The sequence below is a fragment of the Neospora caninum genome, chromosome XI, assembly GCF_000208865.1.
Source record: "Neospora caninum Liverpool complete genome, chromosome XI".
NCBI classification, from domain to species: Eukaryota; Apicomplexa; class Conoidasida; order Eucoccidiorida; family Sarcocystidae; genus Neospora; species Neospora caninum.
Genome location: NC_018397.1, coordinates 2,998,428 through 3,021,412, shown reverse-complemented (window position 1 = coordinate 3,021,412; position 22,985 = coordinate 2,998,428). Strand labels below are relative to the sequence as shown.

The window sequence follows — 22,985 nt, the reverse complement described above, 5'->3', positions numbered from 1 at the left end:
GCGGGCAGAGTGACTACCGGACAGGTGTGGAAACGAAAACAACCGGATAGGGAGGGACAGCCCGTTCTGATAAAGCGGAAAAGACTCTTTTTGTGTGTTCACAACGGTCTGACGGTATGCCTCTGCAGCTTGCGAGGAGTACAGCCTTCTGAAGACCCTAGAACACGAGAGCTGCAAAGAGCCCCCGTCCGACAGCCATTCCCCTGTAGAGAGAGATGTGACGGGGCGGAAGGGGAGGGTAAAGACTACACAAGGTGATTGGAATGACGACGCTAGACTTCAAAGCGAGACACAACGCGCCAGCGGCCGCGCGGTCTTCTTCGCGAGATGCAGAAGCAAGCGGAGACGGGGGAGTCCAGTTAGCAGACTGCATGGGGCTTCTGTTGAGACCCGCGCTGTCTGAATGGAATTATTGGCACGGCAGCTGGAAGTGACGGCGACGAATCAGAAAAAAACCAAGATTCAGGAGAGAAATCCCCAGATGAGCAGCCCGAAACGAGCATGCACACTTTCCGTGGGTAAAACGGTAGCTCCGCATGCAGCCGCAGTCGAACTGGGCGCCGAGACGCCATCCGCAGTTGCTGCGTCTGCAATCGCAGATCCCGTTGACATGTGAGAAGCTTTTCGAAAAGGGATTCAACGTTGGAAGGTATTCGACGCGTCGTGGACAGGAGCGACGGTTTCAAGCCTGAAACGCGCGGGGGGTTGCGGAGGCTGATCACTTTCGACTCAACGCACAGGTACATTCAACACGGCATGGTACTTAAGAGTCCCGCTGAGAAGTTTCCGGGGGGGGGGGTTTCCCAGTTGTAAACAGCTGGGTTTTCCCTCAAAACAATACTATTCACTCGAGATTGTGGAGCTGATACAACTCATCAGAGCTGGATTTCTGCCCCCGGTGAGGAGCGTTTTGTGTTGTAAGGTTGGTGTGGAATCGTGTAAGCAGCTACGTTGCTTGCATGCCTTTGCTGCTGGGGATTTCGGCATTGACGGCCGAGACGACCTGTGCTCCCATCCCAGTGACAGAGCCTCGTGTTTTCGACATAACAAAACTGACAGGCATGCCTGGGTGTCTCGTTTTGAAGTTTTCCAGCGCAGCGCTGCGTCGCTGGATACCGGTGTATTCAGCATCACACACTCGCGGATACCTCGCCAACGGAATCTGCATCCCCGGTCCCAGGCGCGCCTCCGTGGACAAGCTGCAGCTTACTTCACCATACAAACACCATATCAACAGGGGCAAGGTTCGGTACACGCCTCAAGATCGTCGCTTGTTTGCGCTTGTTTGCCGCCTTCACTCAGTCTGGATTCAGCAAGAGACGACGGGAGTCTCGCGAAAGGAGTAAAGCACAGTCTTCTACGATTGGTTCTTGCCGTTCGAAAACTGGCCACGAACTCGAGATTTGCAGTCAGAAGGAGAACCCGTCGACGACATTCCACAGGACAGGCGTGCGACGAACACGGTGGCCACGAGCAGCCAAGCTACATCGACATTTTCTCTTGCAACACAGAACAGAAGAAACACCAGAATAGCTGCAAGGGGAAACATCTACCGTAGAGTGGAGAGACGAACTTGCCCACTTGCGCGCACGCAACGCGGGCTTCTCACAAAACGCGTGGCCCGAGCTCGTCTACCTTGTCTCCGAGGTCTCGGGCATTCCAGGGACGGGGCACATCCACATATCTTTGCTTGTGTGACTGCAAAAGCTGACGGCTCAGTTGCGTTGGGATTCCATCTCCTCTCTTGTGTCGGGCTTCCGGATTGCTTTTTCACAGAGAACCACAATTTGTGAAGAGTAGTTCCCTGAAGGGAAACACAGCGACGCCGCTGGAAACAGGACACCCCGAAAGTGACTAGTGGGTGAGAAGACCACACACGGCGGACTCACGCCGGAATGGTAGTGCATTGTGCCGCACGCCTCCTGTCCAAAGGAGACCTTTCAGCCTCGCCTGGCGTGCGTTTGCTCGAGAGCGGCTTCGTACCCGAAGGACAGAACGCGTCACGAACACCGCAAGTCACGCGCGCCTCCATGTGGTTTTGTTTCCGATCCTACGTTTCTCCCTGTTCACTGACACCCGTTTTTCGCGTTCGTCAATTTCTCGAGATGTGTTGTTGGCCGACATCTTTTCCGCACTGAAGCCGACCGGCTCCCTCTCTTCCCGTTGGGACACTCAGAGAAAAACGGACCGTGCCAACCTCAAGGTTTCTGGCTCTTAGAAAGTAAACGTGTTCTCGAGCAAGCGCGGCCCGTCTGCTATTTCTTGTCGCTGCCAGAGCCTTGCCATCTTAGAGAAGTGATACCGACAAGTCTGAGTTTCTCGATACAACTCCGCGACTTTTTGTTTGGATGCGCTACTGAATATTCACAGGGGACTCGCGCCTCCAGTCTTTCCCGCAGCCCCTGCCTGATTCCTGACGCTTCATTCTCTGCCCAGGGCGAGTCCACTGCACGCGAAACGGCTGCTCTCTGGGACCAGCGACAGTAGCGGCGAAAGCGTCAGGAAAACGACACCTGCAGTGACTACTGCGCTTTCTGGGGTGAGTTCAGATGTAGCATGCAACCAGGCGTGAGTCAAAATATTCGAACAAAAGCGAGCAATATCTGAGCTGTCTACTGTTGATTGCCGACCGTTTTTGCCTCAGATCCCTTCCTTCTTCTGGATTTCAACTCGGCAAGACCCATACGTCTGGAGTACAACCTCCAGCGTGCAATGCTGTTTCTGATGTGCAAGGAGCCCGCCAAGCGTTTCTTGCTCGAAAAACTGCCAAAGAGATTGCATAAAACCTTGTGATTCTGCCTTCGTTTTCGCTAGCCGTATCTCCACGGAAGAATATAGCTGGGGAACGTAAAAAGTGTCGAAGACAGTTGGGTGCCTGGCTTCTGGGACGCCCAGGCACTCTCATGTTTCTGTGCCCGTTCTCTTTTCTCCACAATCCGTCGCATCCAGCGGAGCATCGACAGCAAGAGTGCAACAGGACAGGGGACGGAGGAAACCCGCGCAGAAGGCAGCTTTTGCCCGTATTTGCATCTCATTTTCCATCACGGATTTTTTAGGACGATTCAGTACAGTCCGAGATCTTTTGTCGACCAGTTCCTCGCTATTTTTCTGAGCTTGTCAGACCCCCGTGTCGCGATTGAGGCCGCTGTGCCTTCTTGCCAGCGAGCGACTGATGATTTGCCGTCCATTGAAGAGCAAAACTTTTTCAAAAGGGTTGAAAAAACGTAAGCCCGATGTCATCTGGAAGGCTTAGATCGAGGTCTCCTGTGGACTCGCATTTCGCTGTATTTTCTTTTCTCCTTCGAACTTCCCGTGCCGTTGCTCGCGCTGGGACGGAGCTCAACCCGTCCCCGCTGTGTAAACACGGAGACGTACTGGCAAAGTTCGGTACTCTCTGACACTTTTACTGGATTGTTTTTTCTCTCTCTTCTTTATTCGACTCAAGGTTGGTCTTTTCTTTTGGGAGTTTCGCCTCCCGGGACGCGAAGACGCCTTTCTAGAGGAGGGTCACTCGCTGCGAAATGCGCGAATCGGGCGCTACCCCGCAGGCAGAGCAATGCGCTAGGCAGCCCCGGCGTCGTCCGTCGTCTCATACACTTTTCTGACGCTCTCTCTTTTGGGAACATGTCTTCATTTTTCTCCGCAAACATCGTCTCCTTTGCCTGACAAAGCTTCCATATACACAGGCGACCATTCAATGTAATACAAGCACGTACGCGGCTTCGTTTTCGCGCACGAGATGCACATTTCTCACGGGGAAACCTTATCTGCGAAACCTTCTAGCGGAGCCTTTTCCATCACTCTTCCACTCGCCGTGATGCGTCCTGATGTACTCAGACGGACTGCTCTTCCCTCTGAAGAAATTTCCACTGAGGAATCTGCATGAGTGGCTTTGTCATATTGCGCTTCGACGCGGTCTCTCTCTCTCTCTCTCTCTCTCTCTCTCTCTCTCTCTCTCTCTCTCTCTCGCGCGCGCGCGCCTTGCATATCTTTACTCGGGCAATTCACTCGCCGGATGCGGCGATGTCTTTGCAAGGCTCTTACCGCTGCGTCCCTCTTCACGGCGTACCCCAGCATCCATCTACCCCTATGGAACTTCGACTCTCACGTCGAAACTCTCGGTTTGTTCTGAACGAGACAAAAAAGACAGCTCACCTATACACATGCAGTGTCGGCACACACTGCGTTTTTTTCCTCTGAGAAACGTGTAGGTCTTTAGTCTTTTTTTTCGCGAGGCTGCCGGGACAAAATACGCCTACACCCGAATCGCGGCGCCTGCGTACGTCCTCCTTTTCCTGTGCTGTATGGCGGGTGCCCGCAGTGTGTGAAGGAAACACTAGTTCGGTTGTCCACCCACTTTACAGCGGCGTCTTTCTGCTTTCTTCTGAGGAGCTTTGGGGGCAGCGTTTCCATCTCGTTTGCCTCCCGCACTGGCCGCTATCAGTGCCGTCGGCCGTTCCCTCAACCGTTCCTCCCGTGTCCTGTCTACTTTTCCCGGTCTCTGCCATGTCGCCACCGCCGTTCTCGTGCAGTCTGTTCTCTAGCCTTCTTCCCCCTCGTCAAGCTCCATTCGTTTTCGCGCCTCTTCCGGCCGCCAAGTATGAGCTTGCCCACCGCCGTAGATTCTCTAACGCCGACGAATGCGTCTGAGGTAGCTGCACTTGCTTCGTTTCACTGGCCCGATCTTCTCCTCCGTATGGCGGCTCCGGCGACCGGGCTGCTCTCCTCGGTTGGGGCTCACAGCGAGGAAGAGAGGCGAGAAACAAATGTGGGCTGTGAAGGAGTGGGGACCGAACCGTTTCCGTGTTTGCCAAGCAGAGCCCCGGAGGAGCAAGAGCGGGACACCGGTAAGAGCCGAGAGCTGCCTCTGAGCGCGGTTCCCCCTGAAAAGCGAGAGGGAAGAAGGGGAAAATTCGGTTTCCCAGGTCCATCTTCTGGGCGAAATGTGGACGGGCGTGCGGGCGGAGACGCGCACAGCTCTCTGCTGGGCGGCAGACTGCACTCCGTCCCCGCGCATCGTCCTGCGTCGCTTCTTGTTGGCCAGAGGTCGGGGACGCTCGGGGACTCGTCACCTTTAGAGTTTCAGAGCGACACCGGAGAAGTCGCCGCCCTGTCATCACCGGCGGACACCGAAGCACCACGGAGCCTCGTCAAGGATAACGTTGTCCAGTTCATCCTCCAGGAGATCTGCGATGTCGCGAAAGATTGCAAAAGCGATCTCGATGACCTCGTCTCTGCGTCCGCTGATCAAGCGCGTGGGAAGCCTACCCGGCCCACGAATGGAAACCGAGGCCGCGCCTCGACTCGGAGAGACACAACAAGTGAGACACAGTCACGAGAGCCGAGAAGAGAGCACGCATGCATTTGCCAAGAGGCAGTGGCGCTGCTGCTTGTGTTCCTTTCCTTACTCTCGCTCGGGAACCTCCAGGTTTTTGCAGCGTTGCCTCTGCGACTTCGCGACTCTTACTGTTCAAAGCTCCACGCGGGGACCTCACTGGGGAATCCCGTAGCCTCACACGGTTGATTCCAGCTGAGGGCCTCCCGTTGTGCTTCTTCGTTTCTGCATGACACCACTCTCCTTTCCTCCCCTCTACCTTCTAGTTCTTTTCACGTTTTCCTTAACGGCGTCCTCTACCCCTGCTGTTACCTGTCTCCCGTCCGTTCTCTGATGCGGCTGGAGTTTCTTTCGTCTCCACTCTTGCGGTACCGTACGTGCTGGCATCCCCGAGAAAGAATCCGTGGCGGGGGGGAGACTCGGGTGACACACGAAAAACTCGCCCTAGAAAACGGGTGAACGCGCTCTGTGGTTCGATTGTGGCCTCTCTCCAGGTTCGGTGGTCTCGATCAACCCAGCTGCTGGTCTCAGTGTCCCCTCTGAGCACCGTTCCACTGAGGGCGTGGAGAAACAGATCAAGCAACTGCATGCGTTCCTCACTCACGAGCTGCTGCCTTCTGTGGACCGAGCGAAAGCGGAGGTGCGTAAGAACTTCGACAGGCCGCTGATTCTCAGTTTGTTCCCTCGCGGATGTCCTCGGCTGCGCGTCCAAGGCGTTGACAATGTACTCTGCATTTCCTGCATGAAACCCGCGTTTGCTGGTGCTTCTCGAGTTGCGTCGTATCACGGAAAGGGAATCTGTCACTGGTTCGTTCACTTCCCGTCGTGCTCGTGCGTCCTCGCGTCCCCACGTGCAGTTGCATGCGCGCTTCTCTCTCTTCTCAGGCCGACGCACTTCGGAGGAGCAATGCTGTTCTCGGGGAAAGGCTGAGACGCTCTGAGGAACACAGGCAACTCCAGGTGAGAGCCTTTCACAGCCAGGAAGGGTGGAGACGATTTAGGAAGAGAGAGGGGATGGAGGAAACGGACACAAGGTTAAGAACACTTTGTTCGAGAGACAGGGTTTTTGCTTTCTGCTGCGTGGGGGCCCTCGTCGTCTAAACTTAACCTGGTCTCGAGGACTTACGCTCGAGATCGAAGACCCGCGAGCACCTTCCACTTGCACATGCAACGCATGCACTCCACTGAGTTTTGTCTGCTTTTCTTCTCCAGACGGAACAGATCGATGACCTTCAGGACGAGTGGAACAGATCCCAGTTCGAGAATCGCCACCACCTGGCAGAAGCTGTCGAGAGGCTCAAAGCTGAGAATTTCGTACGTTTGACGTCACTGGCGTCCCGCCCCACTGGACTGCTTAAGATAACTAAAAGTGTTGAATTGAATACCCTGCAGCATTAAGCTGTTCCACTTCTGTTGTCTTCTAGCTGTTGCGTTCTAGGCTTGCGCTCAACATATCTTAGAGAAGTCCCGCACAGGGCTGTGTCCGTTTTTGCCGTCTCTCGAGTAGCCATCCATCCTGGCCGACTCTTGGTGCGAGTGAAAAGAGAGAGTCGGGTTGCCGAGACATCAAGGAGGGACGTTCCTGGAGCGTCGGCGTCATGAAAAAACGCATTCTTTTCCCTCGTTGAGGTGACCCCCGAACAGGATATGTTCGGCCTCTTCACAGCACGCAACGCGCACATCTACACCCGTGCGTAGACACACCATGTTGCTCTCCGAACGTTACTTACAGTGGAGCCGAAACGCCTTTGCTTTTCTTTCCCTTGGTTACCGGACCTGCGGGCTTTCTTGCGCGATCTCGATTTTTTTCGACGGCCCTGCGATGTCTGATTCTTCTGGGGGCGGAGGGGACTGGAGAGACACTCGAACGCGAAAGACAACACGCGAGATCTTTCGCGTGCGTGGCCACGTTGTTCAGCATCTGAAGTCGCAGCTGGATCTCACAGAGAAGCATTTGGACGATGAGCGGAAGGAAAAGACGACGCTGGAACAGAAGGTTCTGGCTCTTGAGAAGAGAGCGAAAGAAAAGAAAGAGCCGAGCGAGTAAGCCTAGGACATCAGCTGGTGAACTCCAACACGTTCCACGGCCCCTGCGGCGTAGGCCGAACCAGTACGGGGTATTGAAGGGTGCAACACAGCGTCGTGGTCTGTTGGCAGCATCTCTGCCGCGTAGTTGAGGACTCTGTCTCGTGTGAGTGAGCATGCGTCTGTATTCGGGCGCACGCATTTCTTTGTGTCGTTACAGCCCCGCTGCCGCGCTGCAGGACGAAGGACAGCCCCGCAAGAAGGCGGGTCTAGACTCTGGCAGCTGTCCTGTGCCGCGGAGCCAAACTGACCCTTCGTTGTAGACAAGTGCCCGAACGAGAGCATAAGCCGATGATTCCGTAGCAGCCTTTCGTCCTTCCCTGCATTTGCTCGCTGCATTGAAGTGTATGGACAGCACGGACGTTCGGGAGCGCGACGTGTCTCGATTCGGGGGGCGCCTCCATGGTCGGTTCCCGAGCGCTTCGCACTCGGCTGAACACGAAAAAGCTCGTCGATGAGCAGCGAAGCGTCTGCATACCCTGGGGTCCGTCTAGCGGGACGTTTGCTCGCGACCTGTCGATGCGCACGGGCGCCGGCTGCGCGATGGGGAGCAGACTCGCCTGGCTTCCGTCGTTGTGCGGTTCCCCATGCTTTTCGCTTGCGTGCGACTCCCGTTCCTCTCCTTAGGCCCGCTGAGACAACTGCGCTTCGTGATCAGCTTGCCGCCGTTCGACGCGAAGTACGTCTCAAACGCGCGCGTCGGCCCAAGGGACAAGACACTCCGTGTGCCAAGTATCACGAACCGACGGGTGAAGGGGAGGGCGCGGAGGGAAGTTCGCGCCTCTCGTCGAAACAGAGGGTTCTTCGTTTCCGCTTCTCTGGAAGTCGCAGCGCGCGCGTCTCCAGCTTGCGCGCGGTTTCGTCGTCGACAGCTCTCGTCTACTTTGCTGAGTTCCAGCGCGTAGGGCGTTTCGTGTCTCCGTTCGGGTCTTCGCGAGTCTGACAGGGGCCGGAGTCTTCTTTTGCTTCTCTGTGTCTCCGCCCAGATGAAGCGTCTCACCACGCTGTCGTCCCAGAAGGACTCGATGATCGAGGATTTGAAGGAAGTCGTTCGCGTGGCGCGTGGAGAGACAGCAGCCATGTCGGCGCGAGCGCTTCGGTCCAGCCACGGAAGCATGGCTGTCGACTTTCCGCGAGGGGTGAGCGTTTTGTTTTCCGGAAGAGGATCAAAGTGTTCTTTGCGCCGAGGGGCGAGGATCTTCCTCGAAAATCTTCGAAAGGGACCGCAGAATATGTCGTGGCGTGTCCAGCCATCGCCCCCCTTTCTTCTGCTCTCCCGGCCGCTCGCCGTTTCCCCCCCCCCCCCCCCCCGTTTGTCCTGCGGACGAGAGCGCGATCCAGTCGAACCTAACTCCCTCTCGCGAGAAAGCCGACTGTTTTGGTGGGTCTGCTTTTCTGTGGTTTCCCTTTGTCGCCAGGAGACGCCGACAGCTGCGCCGTCTCCGCTGGCCAGCGAAATGACTCATCAAATGAAGATGCGCATGATGGGAAGCAGCGCGTTCCAGGCTGGCGGACCCGTCAGTGAGCGGTTGGAGCGGAGGAAGGAGATGCAGCGCGTCCGCAGGAGCTCGGGAGACTCTTCCACCAGTCGCGTGGACCATCAGGAGTCGCTCGCAGCGGAGCTTCTGGGTCAGGAGGGGAAGGCAGGCAAAGGAGACGGTGGCTCAGCTTTCGGCGTCACCAACGGCGCGTCGTCGGTACACCCGGGATCTGCGCCGCAGGGGTCGAGGAACGGAGCTCGTGAGAAGGACGGAGGAGATCCAGAGAAACAGACGGCTTTCGGAGGGAGCGGCGAGACGCCGAGAGTCGGCTCTGCACGAGGCGACGGGCATGCACTGTGTGAAAGGCGGATCGAAGCACTTCAGCATGAACTGGAAGAGCTGAAGAAGAACCACGCGCAGCTCCTCGATCGAAACGAAATCCTGAAAAAGTACAACGTCACTCTGGAAAAGCATTTCGAGGCGGAACTGTTGCAGTACGTAAAAAAGGACGAAGTCGAGAGGGTTCAGAGGGCGTATGAGGCGGCGCGAGCGCAGGCCGAGACCCTTTCTGCACGTTGCGAAAAGGCCCGAATGGAACAAGAAGACACGCAGGCGATCGAGAGGCGCGCGGCAGCCATGGTTCCACGTGAGGAGGCAGAAAAGAAGGCGGAGGCGCTACGGAGGGAGAAGGAGGAGATCGCGCGAGAGAAAGACAATAAGGTGAAGAAGGCGGTGGCGGAGAAGGCCCAACTGGAGCGGAGGAAAGACGAAGAGATCAAGGAACTTTCTGGAAAGCTTGCGGAGTTCGAGAGATGCATGAAAACGGCAGAGTCCGAGCGCGACAAGCTCAGGAAGCTGCTAGAACTCGAGAAGAAAGACAACGTGGAGTTGGGTGGGCGCCTGGCGGCGTTGCAGGCTGCGGCCGAGAAGGAGGCATCGACGCTCAAGGGGGTTTTGGAGAAGGAGAAGGAGGCGAGAGGAATTCTCGACAATGCTCGCCTTCAGAAAGAGGCAGAGTTGGTGGCGCGTCAGAAAGAAGTAGCGAGACTAAGTGAGGAAATACGGGCGCTGAAAGAGGAGCAAAAGACGAAGCAGGAAGAAATGGAGAAGCAGTTGGAAGCGCAGGATGCAGAAGTGCGCCGAGTGAAGGACCGCCACACCACGGTTCTGGCTGAGATGGACTCTTTCCAAAGAGAGAAAACGCTTCAACACGAGGCACTCAGTAAGGCCTTAAGCGAGTTAGATTCAGTGAAAGCCAAACAATCCGCCCTCCAAGAAGAGGCAGCGGCTCTGCGTTCGCAGCTCGATCGGGCCCGCGAAGAGAATCGCAAGATGTCGGAGACACTTGAAGCTGTACGGGCGAGTCGCGCGGGCGACCACGCCGCACTTGAGGAGACGCAGACAGACCTCGATAGGACAGAAAACTGGGCAAAAATGCTCGAGATTGGAAAAAGCGAGGTGGAGGCCCAGTTGGCCAAGTCCTCCGCAGAATGTAGTGCCATTTCCCACACATGTGCGATGCTCAAGGAAGAAGTCGAAACGATCAAGAAAAAGCGAGAAAAGGATCTCGCGGCGTTCAAGACGCGTCTGCAGGTAAGGGTCCTCGTCTGGTTGGAAAGAAACGCACTTTTGAGGCACCACGCGAATGCAGATCGAACTTCCAGCGGCAGGGAAAGGAACGCACCGGTTCCTCGTGCATCGGTTCAGGTGTGCTTCGCAGGGGTTCCTGACTGTACGGCGACCTCGAAGAGAACAGCTTTGATGGCTAGACTTATCCCTGCTGGGTTTTCCAAGTATGGGGATTGTATGCGCGAATGAAAGCCACCGTTCCGTATAGAGTCAGTGCAGCTTTCACGTTTTCTCTCAACAAGACGTGTTCAGATTGCCTTCCCTTCGGCCGGCGGGTGTGCCCCGTGGTGTGCCGTCTGTAAACTACACGCAGACGGGAACTGGACTGCCTTGATTCTCTGATGACCTTCGATGTTGCTTTGGACGCAAAAGAAAACAACGCGTGTCTTGTCGGCAAAACGGGCGGTGCGTGTTCAGCAAAAGAACAACGAGAAAAAAAAACAGATCCTTCAGATGCTGGAAGTGAACGAGAACCTGGCAATGCGCAAGGTAGGCCATAAGGCGACTTTTCTTTTTAAACCTACACTGTGGCTGCAATTTAGCACAGACGCGAACACACGCATGTGTGACCGTGGGTCTCGGACACCTGTATCTATCTATCTCTTTATCTATCTGTCTGTCTATCTATGTGCATGCGGATGTGTAGGCGTAGATCTGTTTATGTGTACGAATACGGTTGTGCAACAGGGGGGAGAGGCTACACTATGTGCGCCGTTTTTATTCAAGTGTATGAGCAACAAACTGGCAAGGGAGCGTGGGGCCCTCTCGGTGCGTTTGCCTTTCAGGAAGAGATGGAAACGCGCTTCGTCGAGCAGCTTCAGGATGCCCGGCGTGACATTGACAGGCTCGTTGGTCTTCACGTACGGCAGTCCTACATGAGACGAGGGTCTCAACTTTCCCTTCCGGCTCCTCCGAAGAATCTCTCTTCTTTCGCCAACCAGTGAGGCATCCGATGCTCTGAACACACCCGTTTCTTGTATTCTTATTCTTCCGTGAAGATGAACAGCGGGCGAGAACTTTTGAAGGAACGGGTGCGGAAGGGAGAGGCCTTCGTATACGCGAGGATCAGGCGCGTCCTTTTTCCGTTTCCTGCGCATTGTTTCTCCGTGCGTGGTTTCTCGTTTGTGGACCCGCGGAGAGTTTCTCTTTGCGTTGCGCCTGCTCGCTTTTTCCGTCTTCATCGCTTTCGTGTGCTGTTCGTCGAGTCCGGACTTCGGCGCCAGGGCGAAGACAGCCTCTCTCCCGTGGTCCCCTTCAGCGCCTCGCTATCCTCTCTTTTCCGGTCTCCGCGTTCTTGCATTTCGCCAGGACTCATGTGTGAAGCCGGTCCCAGAATCGTCCGTCTCTTCTCTGAATCAAGTTGTGCGTTGTCTCTCCTGGCTGTCGAGGTTGGCTCTTTCCCTCTATACCTCTCTCTTGTCAGGGTCGGGCCCCGTGCTTGCACACTTTTTTTCCCGGTTCCATCAACTCACACACTCAATCTGGGAGCAGTGTTCGTCTTTGCTCGTATACCGGAGAATGCCTTCGGTTTTTTGCTGGCTCGATTCCTTTCTTCAGGATGTGGCACATGCACGAAGCGAAGGCAGATTCCCTCCCCGACTTAACCGAGCGAACATCGTCGCTCAAATCGGCACGGAAGACTCATCGTGCCGTCGCCATGTACAGGTATGGAACGGAAGCGTCGAAATTTCCTGGAAATCATTTCCGCTTCTTCATTCGTGTCCCGTTGAACGAACTCAAGTGGTTTCATGCCTCGGGGTGGATTGCTGGCCTAGCGTCGACTCTGAGAACCCTTGCGGCGGTCTGGGAAGCGACTCTTGCACGTTTTCGATGATTTCCGGTGCAGAAAGTGTCACGCGGTGGAAGAACGTTTCAGGCAATGCAGGAGCGATGAACAGAAATCAGTGTTTTGCAATCCGCAGCTCCCTCCGTTCCTTTCCACAGGACAGTGGAAGAAGCTTTTGATCCATTTGAGTATCCGTTTATGGTTGCATTTGCGCGAGCGTGCATATGGTCTACGGTTCCGGTCCGCCTGTTTCGCAAAGAGAAAGTGGAAAAGACTTTTCGCTTCATGCTCGTCTGGTGCTTACTGCTCATTTGCCATCCCCATTTCTTGCGGTAAATAGCAAGTCGAGTGAAGCATGGAGCAGCACCGTGTGTTCGACGCATTTTTTTGTGTTGCAGGCCGGTGGCCCTTTCGATCCAGAATTTGGTCCACCATTCACCCGGAGCCGGCGGTGAGAAACGCAGGACGACGCCAGGGTCTGGAGACTCTCTTGGAGAAGATGAATCAGATCTTTTGGATTTCATCCCAGACTTAGTTTCGAGGATCCGCAGCAAATTCTTCAAAGGGCAGAACGCGTCCGAAGGAAACTTCCACGAACAGTCTCCACGGTTACCAGAAGAGTCTACTTCAAGTGCGAGTGAAGTGGAACGCACCTCCTCTTCTCGACGCTCCTCGACTTCCTCATCTCCTCGGCGCTCGGACAGCGTAGAGAGTTCAGGCAGTCTCGGAGCTCAGAATTTGCATTGGGCGCCGTCTCGAGGCTTCGCAAAGAGTCGGTCGTTTCTTCGGTCTATGAAGTCCGACTTTCTATCAGGAAAGTACCCCCCTATGGTTGCAATGTGGGAACCCACCATTGACGAGACGACCGACAATGGTGCACGGCTTTCATATGCTCGTGAGGAAGGCGGTGCGAATCCAGTACACCGCGATCGCTATTCGTCTCCATGCAGATCGTCTGAGAGCCTTCCTGCGATTCGCATCACACCCGGTAGTATTTTTGGCTCTTTTCCTGGTCGGAAGCAGAGACCAACGGGCGTTTGGGAGGAAATGGAAGAGATATTCCCGCAGAAAGAAACATATCAAAGAAGAGATGTTTCCACTGTAAGTGTGGCTGAACCAAGAAGCGATAAAGGATGCGACGAAGCGGGCACCGAGTCGGGTGAAAAGGACGGGGAAGGAAGAAACCGAATAAAAGAAACCTCCCACACGACTGACCATCCCCTAGTACCAAAACGAACTAGACGACCTCGCGAGTTAATGAATTACATCGACGTGGAAAGCCGAACGTTCTACACACCACGCCGTAGGTGATAAAAACGCGGGGGCTTTTCCGTCTACATTTCTTCTCTGTGGCACGTTTGGCCGTCAAAGAATGAAGCAATCGTTTTTCGACTTTCTTGTGTGGATCACGAGATCCAATCAAGTTCCTACGTCTTGTACCGAAAAGATTTGTACAGTCGTTCAAATACCGTTCCCACGCGTGGCATTGCGGTTCACGTACTGCTACTCTATATCTTGTTAGAATGGGCCAAAGGGCCGCATAGCGGATGAAACGTTTTGACACAGAAGGCAGTCCTTCGGACACAAAATGAGTGGCGCGCAGCCCCTTCGTCTGCTAGCTTGCACATCAGAGATCCTGCAAATGAAGGAAACGAGCTGTAGGGCTGTCTACTTGCTAAACATAAAAAGTAGGAGAAACACTTACGCTACAGTGGCATAATCCGGAATAGTCAGCAGAGGTAGCTTTCCCTATCCTGTGTCACTAGGCAGGACCAAGTAGACAGCACGGCTGCTTCGCGTCACAACGCAGGGTACTGTATTTGTTGCCACAACGCAGTGTGGGGAAGGTAACAGTCTGCCCCGAGGGTCGATACCAGATTTTTTTCTAACTCGAGGACTCTGCGACTGCTTACGGCCCAAGAACGCAGAGTGAAATATACGTCCGTACACTAACTTTTAAAACGATCCGTCTTCGGGACCGACCACAGCTAGGGGCGTTCTTCGCCGTTTTTTGGGAACATCGTCGTACTCGATTAACCATGCCGCGATGCACGCAATCAGGGAGACCTTTTAGTAGCACGCATGCTGTGCCCTCATTCACGAGGAAATTGCCGTTAACTTCGAACCGGTTTCGTGCCTGGTGTCACCGGGTAGGCTCCTTCGTAATAGCGACAAAAAATAGCTACGACTGGGGCAACCTCGTAAAGTGTGAGCATTCCACTGCACCGTGTAGAACACTCAGCGGTAGACAGTTGTGTCAGAGGCTACAGAAGGGAAACTTTGCCTCTCGCGTCCTGATGCCTCGCTGTCGGAAACCATTTCAGGCTGCGGGTACAGTTCAGGATCCACCGAGCCTTGCCCAGTTGTCTGGACTTCGTCCCGTGAGGCACGGGTAGCCTGTATGCCTACATTACGATCAATGTCTAATCTTATGACCACCTATACAGATCGAGTTCCCTCCCTTACTCTTCGTACTCGTGTCACCGGATTCCACGGCTTCCCTGATCTTCGCATGGGGGACTCTCAACTCCCGGGCTCCTGCTGCTTACCAAGCAAACTCCATCGCGCTTTCTTGGTGTGCGGCAACAAACATGCCCACAAGAGTCACCGAAAAGAGTCGAATGACGAGAACGAACCAAGCGCAGCACGCGCTGAGGCTTTATTTTGGCTGACGATGCGTGAGCACAGGACTTCGATCTATGGGATGCCCGTGGTACAAAGTACCTCAGGCACGTACGCCAGGTGTCGGAATTGCGCGTTTCGTCGCTTGTCTGGCGGTGTGTGCTGTTGAACCGTGTCCCCTTCTTTGTTCAACAACACACGCGCTTAAAGGGAACGAACGGAACCGAAGAGGAACAGCAAAGTGTATTACCACAGACACCCAACTGGTTTCGAGCACACGGGCTCCCCGCCCGGCAGATTTGCTTTGCTTTTCTGGCACGCCCACTAGCCGCGCATCGATGATTCTTGGCTGAATTAAATGCCGCCTTCTTCACTTGGACGCAACTGGTGAAGGAAAAAGAAGGCTAAGGAACGTCTCCATTATCCGCTCTCGCCACAAAATGAAAGCGGAGAGACCCTACAGACCACGACGCGCTTGGTGAGTTCATCTTCGCGCGACTCCAGAGACTAGCGGGGCACTCGGAAAGTTGCGTCACTGGTGTTGCCTGCTCTTAGTATTGCGGGTCAGAAAAATATGGGGGTGTGCTGGGGTTTTGCTACCGTTTCGCAGCATTTCGGCTTTTTTTGAGGGTGACGTAAGAAACCGAGTAGAGTCTACGTTGACGTCTCTTCTGTCCCCCAGCCGTCATCGTTCGACGCGAAAATGCGGATTTGGCCACACTTCACCGCCGCCTCGGGTACTAGTTTATCAGGAGTCTCCTCGGAACGGCACTGACAGCGCAAAATTCCAAAGCGAAAAGTTCTCGAAAAAGCGTAGGCGAGCCTTCCCATGTCCGTCGATTGTTCCTCGTTCTTTCGAACCCCGCCGCGAATTCTCTGCCTTCTCCACAAACGACGCCTCGGTGTGCGGAGAAGCACTTTGGAGCTCTTCGGCGTGGCGCAGAAATCTCCATTTCTGCTAGTCGTCTCTCCACTGCGTGTCTACTGAAAACTGCGGCAGCGGCTAGGCATCGCCGAAAACGGACGTCGCTTGTTTTGCCTCCTTTTTGTCCGACCCTCGCTGCCCCAGTTGCCATCCGGGGCGGGGCATGTCAGTCACGCCTGTAGACTTTCTTAGGCTTTCTGGGCCCTCTGAATCACCTGCTGGCGAATCGTGTTTTCCTGTCCGCCTTCTTCGAGCTTTGTTTTCGAGTGCCCGCGTGCAGAACGGTCGCTCACAAAGCGCCTTTTGTGCTTTCCTGCCTGGCCCGAGAGGAGCCGGGGCGTCCCAGTGAAGTCGGAACCGAAGTGAGGGGGAAGGCAGAGGGTGAATTTGGCGCTCACCCCGTTTTGTCGCCTCGACTTCCGGTAAAGCGATATGCACAGGATGTGCCAGGAAAGGAGAGTCGGCGCGGAGAGAGTCACTCGAAAGAGCGTTCTTTTTTGACGCGTTTTCGGACGGAAATGTAAGTGAGAAGAGCGGTCCTGCAGAACCCGCTGGGGCGCTGAGGGGGGAGACTCGCAGAGAGAGGTGTTCATCGCCATCCTCGTGAAACGTTGTTCGCGCTCCCCAGAAAGTGTCTCGAAACAGGACAAAATGAAGTCTCCGACTCTGGGCGGAGGTGCGCCCGGCTGCTTGTCAGTTTGGCCCATCAAGCCTCTCGGCCTCGTCGTGCTCTGTTTTCTTCTCGTTCTCCTGGTCTCCGAAGCCTTTTTCTTGTGGCGCCTCCAACAACTGGAGGCAGATGCCGCGCGGCCGTCTTCTCTGGACTCGCCCGTCTCAGACACTTTCAAGTCTGCGCCGTCCCCTCGAAATGCCGACGGTGCTTCCTCTTCGTCGCTCCTGGATGCGAAGGACAGTCTTCGGCTGCTGCTCCCTTCCGACCTTTCCAAAGGAGAAGAGGGAACGGACGTCGCGTCTCAGCTCCCGCAACGAACTGACACCGGCGGAGCCGCCTCCGCGGAAATTCAGAAACCCCAGGTCTCTTCTGCCTCGTCACTTTTCGTCTCTCCAACCATCTCCAGCGACCCGCCGCGTCTCCGCTCACTGCAGAACTCCAGGGCGCCTGCGTCCTCAAGTGCGCCTGAAGAGCTCCTCTCCTCTACGGCCTCTCGCTCTCCGCCTCCTTCCTCTCTGACTGAGGAGGAAGACGCGGCGTACCCACATCCAACAGCTGCTCTTTCCAGTCCTCCCCCTCCTTCCCCTGTTGCGCGCGCTCCTGATTCCCCATCTCCGGAAGAAGGAGTCTTTGCCGTCTCGGCCTCTAAGGACGTGCAGGCCTCTGCGCCTTCTTCACCTGCGGAGCCGCCCACGGCGCGCGTCCGAGAAGGGACAGATGGCGAAGGCGAGGGGGGGAAGAGAACACCTGCGGGCGAGGAGAGCGCGCGTCTGGGGCCTGGGGAAGGCGCTGCAAATGGTGCAGTGTCTGCGGAGGAGGAAGCGGTCGAAGACGGAGCGTCCTTCCGTCGACCGTTTGGCCAAGACGACGCAGCGCTCCTGCGTCTGCCCGACCTTCTTCTGGCTCAGAACGTCACGTCCTTCCGCATGCAGTTTCTCTCCGAGGACGAGGGACGGCGAACCAGGTACCAGCGGCAAGCTGCGCAAGCCCCGCCGCCTCGGAGTGGAAAGAGACAGAGACGAGCAGAGCGCCGCGCCGGCGCGCCGTTCTTTCCTCCAGAAGGCGCAGCCCCCCACGATGCTGGCAGCCCTCCACGTTGGCCGAGCGACGCGTACCCCGCGTCCCCGGCGGCCGTGCACGTCGCAGACCGCTCCCATCCCTTTGCTAGTCTCTACGAACCCTTACTCAGACAGGAGCCTCCGTTTCTCCCGACTCTTTTCCCGATGAGGGCTCCTGTCGGGTACGGCGCGTTCCCGAGTTTCAGCGCGGGGTCGTCGGAGCGCCGACTGCGAACGGAGCAGCCTGGAGACTCGGGGGAGGCGCTCGAGGTCCGCAGCAGGCCGCATCAGGTGTCCAGACAGCGCAGCTTCGAGCCGGCTGGCAGCGCACCTCGAGGGGGAGCCCCAGGCGCAGCGCCTGGCGGGGCCGCCGAGCAAGAGAAGAGGCCGGAAAAGAAGCGCGAAACGCAGACGCGCGCGCAGAGGGGCGGCGAACGTGTCGAGAACTCGGGAGCAAAAGCGCAAGTCGAGCAGTCCGCTCCGCCGATCAGGATCACGCGGTCTGTCGTTGGTAACGCGCTCTTGAGACGCCAGGTCCGAGAAAGCGGAGAGAATTTGGCGAACCTCGTGACCGCCCTCGCAAAGAGTGGGCCGCGGACCGGTGCGCCCCAGGGAGAAGCAGAGGAGTCCGAGAAACCGGCTTTAGAGCCTCAGACTCCCGAGCTACTCCTGGCGGACTTACCTCGGGTCCTCTTCAACAAGCCTTCGAAAGGTCTGGTTAAAGCCGCTCGGGCTCTGGGACGATCTCTCTCGTCCAAAGAAAAGGTGCGAAAGTTCCCAGTGACATGGGAAGAGTTACAGAGAAAAACGTGGAAAGGTTTATTAGTTGGGGCGTGGACCGCCTTCTGCGCATGCGTGAACGAGACGAATCTTTTACGTGTTGGGCAGAGAGTAAAGAGGGAGAGGGATAGCGAGAGGGAAACACTGAGAAGGGGAGGTGGAGGGTCTGCTCGCTGCATCCGTGGACAGACTCCAGGGGTCTGAAGTCCCGACTCGCGGGCAGTGGCGCGTTTGCCTTCGCATGCTTTTTGCCATCTGAGCACACCGGTCGCTCTTTTCTCTTTTGCTTGTCTTGCGTTTAACGCATGCATCGTTTCCACGGGTGGTTTCGGGTCTGTCTCCCTTTTGGGGTTCGCAGCAACAGCTCCATGGAGTCATTCCCTTCGACGTCCCCTTCGAGGTCCGAAGCCTGGCGACGCAGAAAACGAGAACTCTCGTCTTTGATGGCGTTCTGGGCGCAGGTGGCCAGGGCGTCGTTCTCCTGGTAAGAGATCGCGTCTTTTGTTCACCTCCCGTTTCCTCTCGCCTTTTTTTTCCTCGCGCCTTTCCTCTCGCGCTGCCTTCGCGTCTTGTTTTTGCCAAAAGTCCGCTTTCTCCTCTGCAATACCGCCTTTTCCCTGAACACGACAATGTCGAACCGGGGCCATCTGGGAAACGCCCAGAACTGTGAGCGCCAGTTGATTTCCTCTTTTGTGAGAACCTGTCGCGTCGACGTGTGTATCTCTGCGGCCTCTCGCCACGTATGTGTCGCTCCTTTTGTCGTCGGTCTCGTTTGTCCCCTCAGTCGTCTTTCGATGCTTGCCTGATTACAGCCCTTTTTTGGGGTGTCCTCCACCCTGTCCTCTCGTTTTCGTGCATGCCCCGCCGTCTCTGTCGCTCCTCCCTTTTCACACTTGGCAATGTAGACCTGCGAGGTGCCGACTCCGGGAGGGAATGCGGCCGAAGAAGCGTTTCGTGTGGGATTTCCCTCGTCCTGGAGTCTCCATCGCTGCGGTGTTTTGTGCTGTCTTTGGCTTCCCGTTCAGGCCCGGGACGTGGACCACCCAGAGTTGGAGATTGCCGTCAAAATCTTCAGAATCAAGAAGAGGAATCGAGGCTCCTCTGCGCTCCATGAAATCGCCCGCCTGCAGAGACGGCTGCGCTGGGAAACGGCGGTCTTAAAACATGCGCCGAAGGATGTGTCGTCCTATGTCTGGTCTCAGCTGGCTCACCTCGTCATGCCGCTCGACATCGTCGAGCCGGTAGACAGGTGGGAACATGCAGATCAAGACATGCGGTATTGGCACCAGTGGCTGATCTTTGAAAGCTTCGCGGGTGAGAAAGGAGAACAGCGAATGCAAAGACACGCAATGAGCCAGCGGGAAAATGAAGGAACACATAGTGACCATGCAAGGGCGCTCCTAGATTTTCTGCATCCTGAGTGGGGACGGGTGAAGCCTCGTGTACATACACCTGGATAGTCAAGGGAGGATTGGGCAGTCAGGCGCGCACCGCGATTCCGTGCAAACTAGCAGCATGGAGAACTGGGCGTACCCGTGAGGGTTCCCCTGTTCCCATCGTGTGTGTGGAAATGTGAGAGGCTGAGCCGCTCCGCAGATTGATGCGTTCGTCCAGTTGAACTGCATGTGGACTCAAATTTTCAGTATATATGTCTGTTAGCACGCCTCCGTGTAGTCGTACATCCGTGCATGCGTTTGAAGCTATAGGCGTGTCTCCGAGGCATCATCCGGGGGGCCCCCTTGGATAGCCAGATACGAATTCATCTGTGTGTGAATGTCCGCATGCGTGTTTATATATGTACAAACTTCCTGTCGGATAGAAGGCCCGCTGTTCACGTGTACAAAAGCTTGTGTGGACGTAGTTCGGGTCCACCTGTGGGCGTTGACACTTTTTTGCCTGAGCGTGTGCTTCGCGTAGCCTCTGCTGCCTTCTCTGCCAGGTGATATCGCCCGTCTCAAGAAGCTGTACAGCGGCTCCGGGCACGTTCGCCTGGACGCGTCCAAGCAAATGTTCATGTAGGTTTTCTCTCGTGGGAGCGGAGGAAAGTCGGAAGAACTATGTTGCAGCAGTTTCCTCTACGGGCGCAGAGCAGAAGCTGCTGGCGCCCGGTATTTGTGAGGAAACGCTTTTCTGTGGCGTTCTGAGCGCGAAAAGAAGATGCACCTAAACCACAAACTCACGTGCTCGCAACTTCTCTGTCTTTGATCCGAAACGCTCAAACGCATTTCGCTTCGCTCGACTTGAGAGGTCTTGGTTCCGACGTCATGTCTTCTCTCTTCGCTCTTTTTCCTCTCGTACGCGTGCACGTCCTTTTCCCTGCCGTGCTTTTCTCTTGATCTTCCTTTCGCTTTGGCAACCAGCCGAGCTTCATTTCCACCCCTAAACTTTCAACGTGCGAGCCAGGTGAAACCTGAGGATAGCGAAACCGGCAGTCCTTGGGGATGTCGCACTCCTGTCTTTCTCTCAGTATTCTGCTGTGTGCGTGTGCGATACGCACGACAATGCATTACCCATTAAGGTGTTCTCGGCGCTGTGTATGGACCGCTGTTTTTGCCCAGCCGTCAGCGTTGCGCGCTCTCGTCTTGTTGCTGTCTCGCTCAGGGCCTGCATGAGGCTGCACGATGTTGGCATGGTGCACTCAGACATCAAACTGGCAAACTACTTCATTTCGAAGGAGGGTCGGATTTTCTTGGGAGACTACTCGCTTTCCCGGGTAGGAAGCAGAGGCGAAAGGACACGTGCTCGCGCTGAAAAGTCGGCGAGCAGAGTGGAACGAGGGGTGACCCGGAACTGGCGAGACGTGTTCTCTGGCGTCCGACACATCGGTTCATTTGCGTGCTCGAGGGCGCAAAACCGCCGTGGCGGACGCTCCGCCATGTAGGCTGGGTGATTCCAGCTACCAGGGGTTCCGTATTCATCTATACATATATATGCATGTACATGTATATATGTATATATGTATATATGTATATATATATACATATATACATGTATATCTTGTGGAGATGCATGTGTGGGTGTTGCTTGGAATCGCGCATCAGCTGGTGTGTTCCATCACTGAATATCGCAAAACATATATGCGTCGATGCGCAGTTCCACCTCGTCCGCGTTTCAGGCGTTTTGGAGGAAAGCAACTTCCGTTTGTCTTGCGTTTCCTCAGCCTATTGGGGACGTCAGCCCCTGCGTTGAAGGCACGCTGCGCTTCCTTCCTCCAGAAAACATGAGATGCATCCGCGACGGAGAGCGGACCCTGATTCTGTCCTCGAAGAAAGACACATGGGCAGTCGGCGTCGCCTTGTACAAACTCTGGTGCCGCAACTTCTTTCCTTTCGAACTCGATTCGCTGTCCTCTGATCAAGCTGTCGGTGAGTAACTCGTCAAGGACTGCATCGACCCAGTGAGGAACAACCTGCAGATTTGCTTCGCCAACGCCATCCATACACACGAATATGTTCGATTCTTCCTCTCTATCTATATTTATATAGATACGTATGTATCGGCGAGCACAGAGAAGCTCATGAGTTTAGAGGTGCACGAGTTGACATCTGCTTTATCGCGGTTCTTGTCAATCGTTTTGTAAATAGCCGGAAAAGAGCGGCAAGTCCGAGCACGGTAACCAGATTCTGGTTTCACCTTGCTTACGGCGTTCCGGCCACATCAACCAAGATTTACATGGATGCATATGCACGTTCTTGTTTGCCCGTCTCTCCCTAGCTGTGTGTGTATATATATATATATATATGGTTGCGTAACTGAGTGTTGCCATGGGATATGCCGAGTCTCTTTCGGCACGCCTTGTCTTCCCTTGTGTGTTCCAGAGCGCGTTGCGGAGCTGGCTCGGGAGGACCTAAATTTCTATCCCTGCGCTCCCGATACGCCCGTCGCAGTCATGGTAAGTTTCGCTTCACTGCAGGGTGGGAATCCGCCAAGGGAAAAACTAACGAAGCAAACCGAGCAGATGTGCTGCTAAACAGAGAGACTAAGAAGAGAAGCAGAGCCATGGGATGTATTCATGAAAATGCTGCCGAATGCCCCGTGTACAGGTCCATAAAGTGGCAGAGATATGTTGTGCCGAAACGCATCCATGCATGCTTCCTTGTATGTACGGTTTGTGTCTACGGATGGAGCCGCACTGACAGTGTGGAACTGCTTCGGTAGTGCCACAGTCGCTGCAGTGAGCGAGAGATAATTCGGAATCGCTCGTCAGGTTGTTGCAGCAAGACTCCTCTGGTGACTCGTCTCCGCAGTTACTGCTTCGACTCGTGAAACAGCGCTATCGAGAAACCTCTCTGTATACGAACGCGTCTGCGTGTTCATACACTCCTAAATTTTATGGCGATGCAAGTCGAGGTGGATGTGTGTCGATTTCCCGGTTGTGTTCTTGCGTAAACATGCATGCATGCCTGTCGTCTGGTGCATGCATTGGGTGGCCTTTCAATTTCGTTTCAGGATCTGATCGCGCAAATGTTGGATCCAAACGTCGAGACGCGGCCGACGTTGAGAGAGCTGTATGTCTCTCACCCTGTTTTCTCCCAGTTGAGAAAAGCGACTCTGCAATACACTGTATCTGATCTCCGTGCCGAGCAGGGAGACCAGCAACTGAGTGTGTGA

General features: G+C 55.3%; 2 protein-coding genes across 2 annotated transcripts; both read left to right on the top strand.

Annotated features, from left to right (window-relative positions):
• Positions 1 to 4,600: 4,600 nt before the first annotated feature.
• Positions 4,601 to 13,627, top strand: NCLIV_056630 (conserved hypothetical protein; the record flags this gene model as incomplete). Its single annotated transcript, XM_003885218.1, has 12 exons — positions 4,601 to 5,321; positions 5,830 to 5,975; positions 6,221 to 6,295; positions 6,548 to 6,649; positions 7,254 to 7,378; positions 8,048 to 8,099; positions 8,407 to 8,559; positions 8,839 to 10,494; positions 10,948 to 11,019; positions 11,316 to 11,470; positions 12,088 to 12,195; positions 12,715 to 13,627. 12 exons carry the CDS (start codon positions 4,601 to 4,603, stop codon positions 13,625 to 13,627), a joined length of 4,278 nt encoding a protein of 1,425 aa, XP_003885267.1.
• A 2,887-nt stretch (positions 13,628 to 16,514) lies between these two features.
• NCLIV_056620 (uncharacterized protein) lies at positions 16,515 to 22,985 on the top strand (the record flags this gene model as incomplete). Its single annotated transcript, XM_003885217.1, has 8 exons — positions 16,515 to 18,359; positions 18,733 to 18,858; positions 19,400 to 19,688; positions 20,314 to 20,389; positions 20,976 to 21,087; positions 21,535 to 21,739; positions 22,193 to 22,266; positions 22,824 to 22,985. 8 exons carry the CDS (start codon positions 16,515 to 16,517, stop codon positions 22,983 to 22,985), a joined length of 2,889 nt encoding a protein of 962 aa, XP_003885266.1.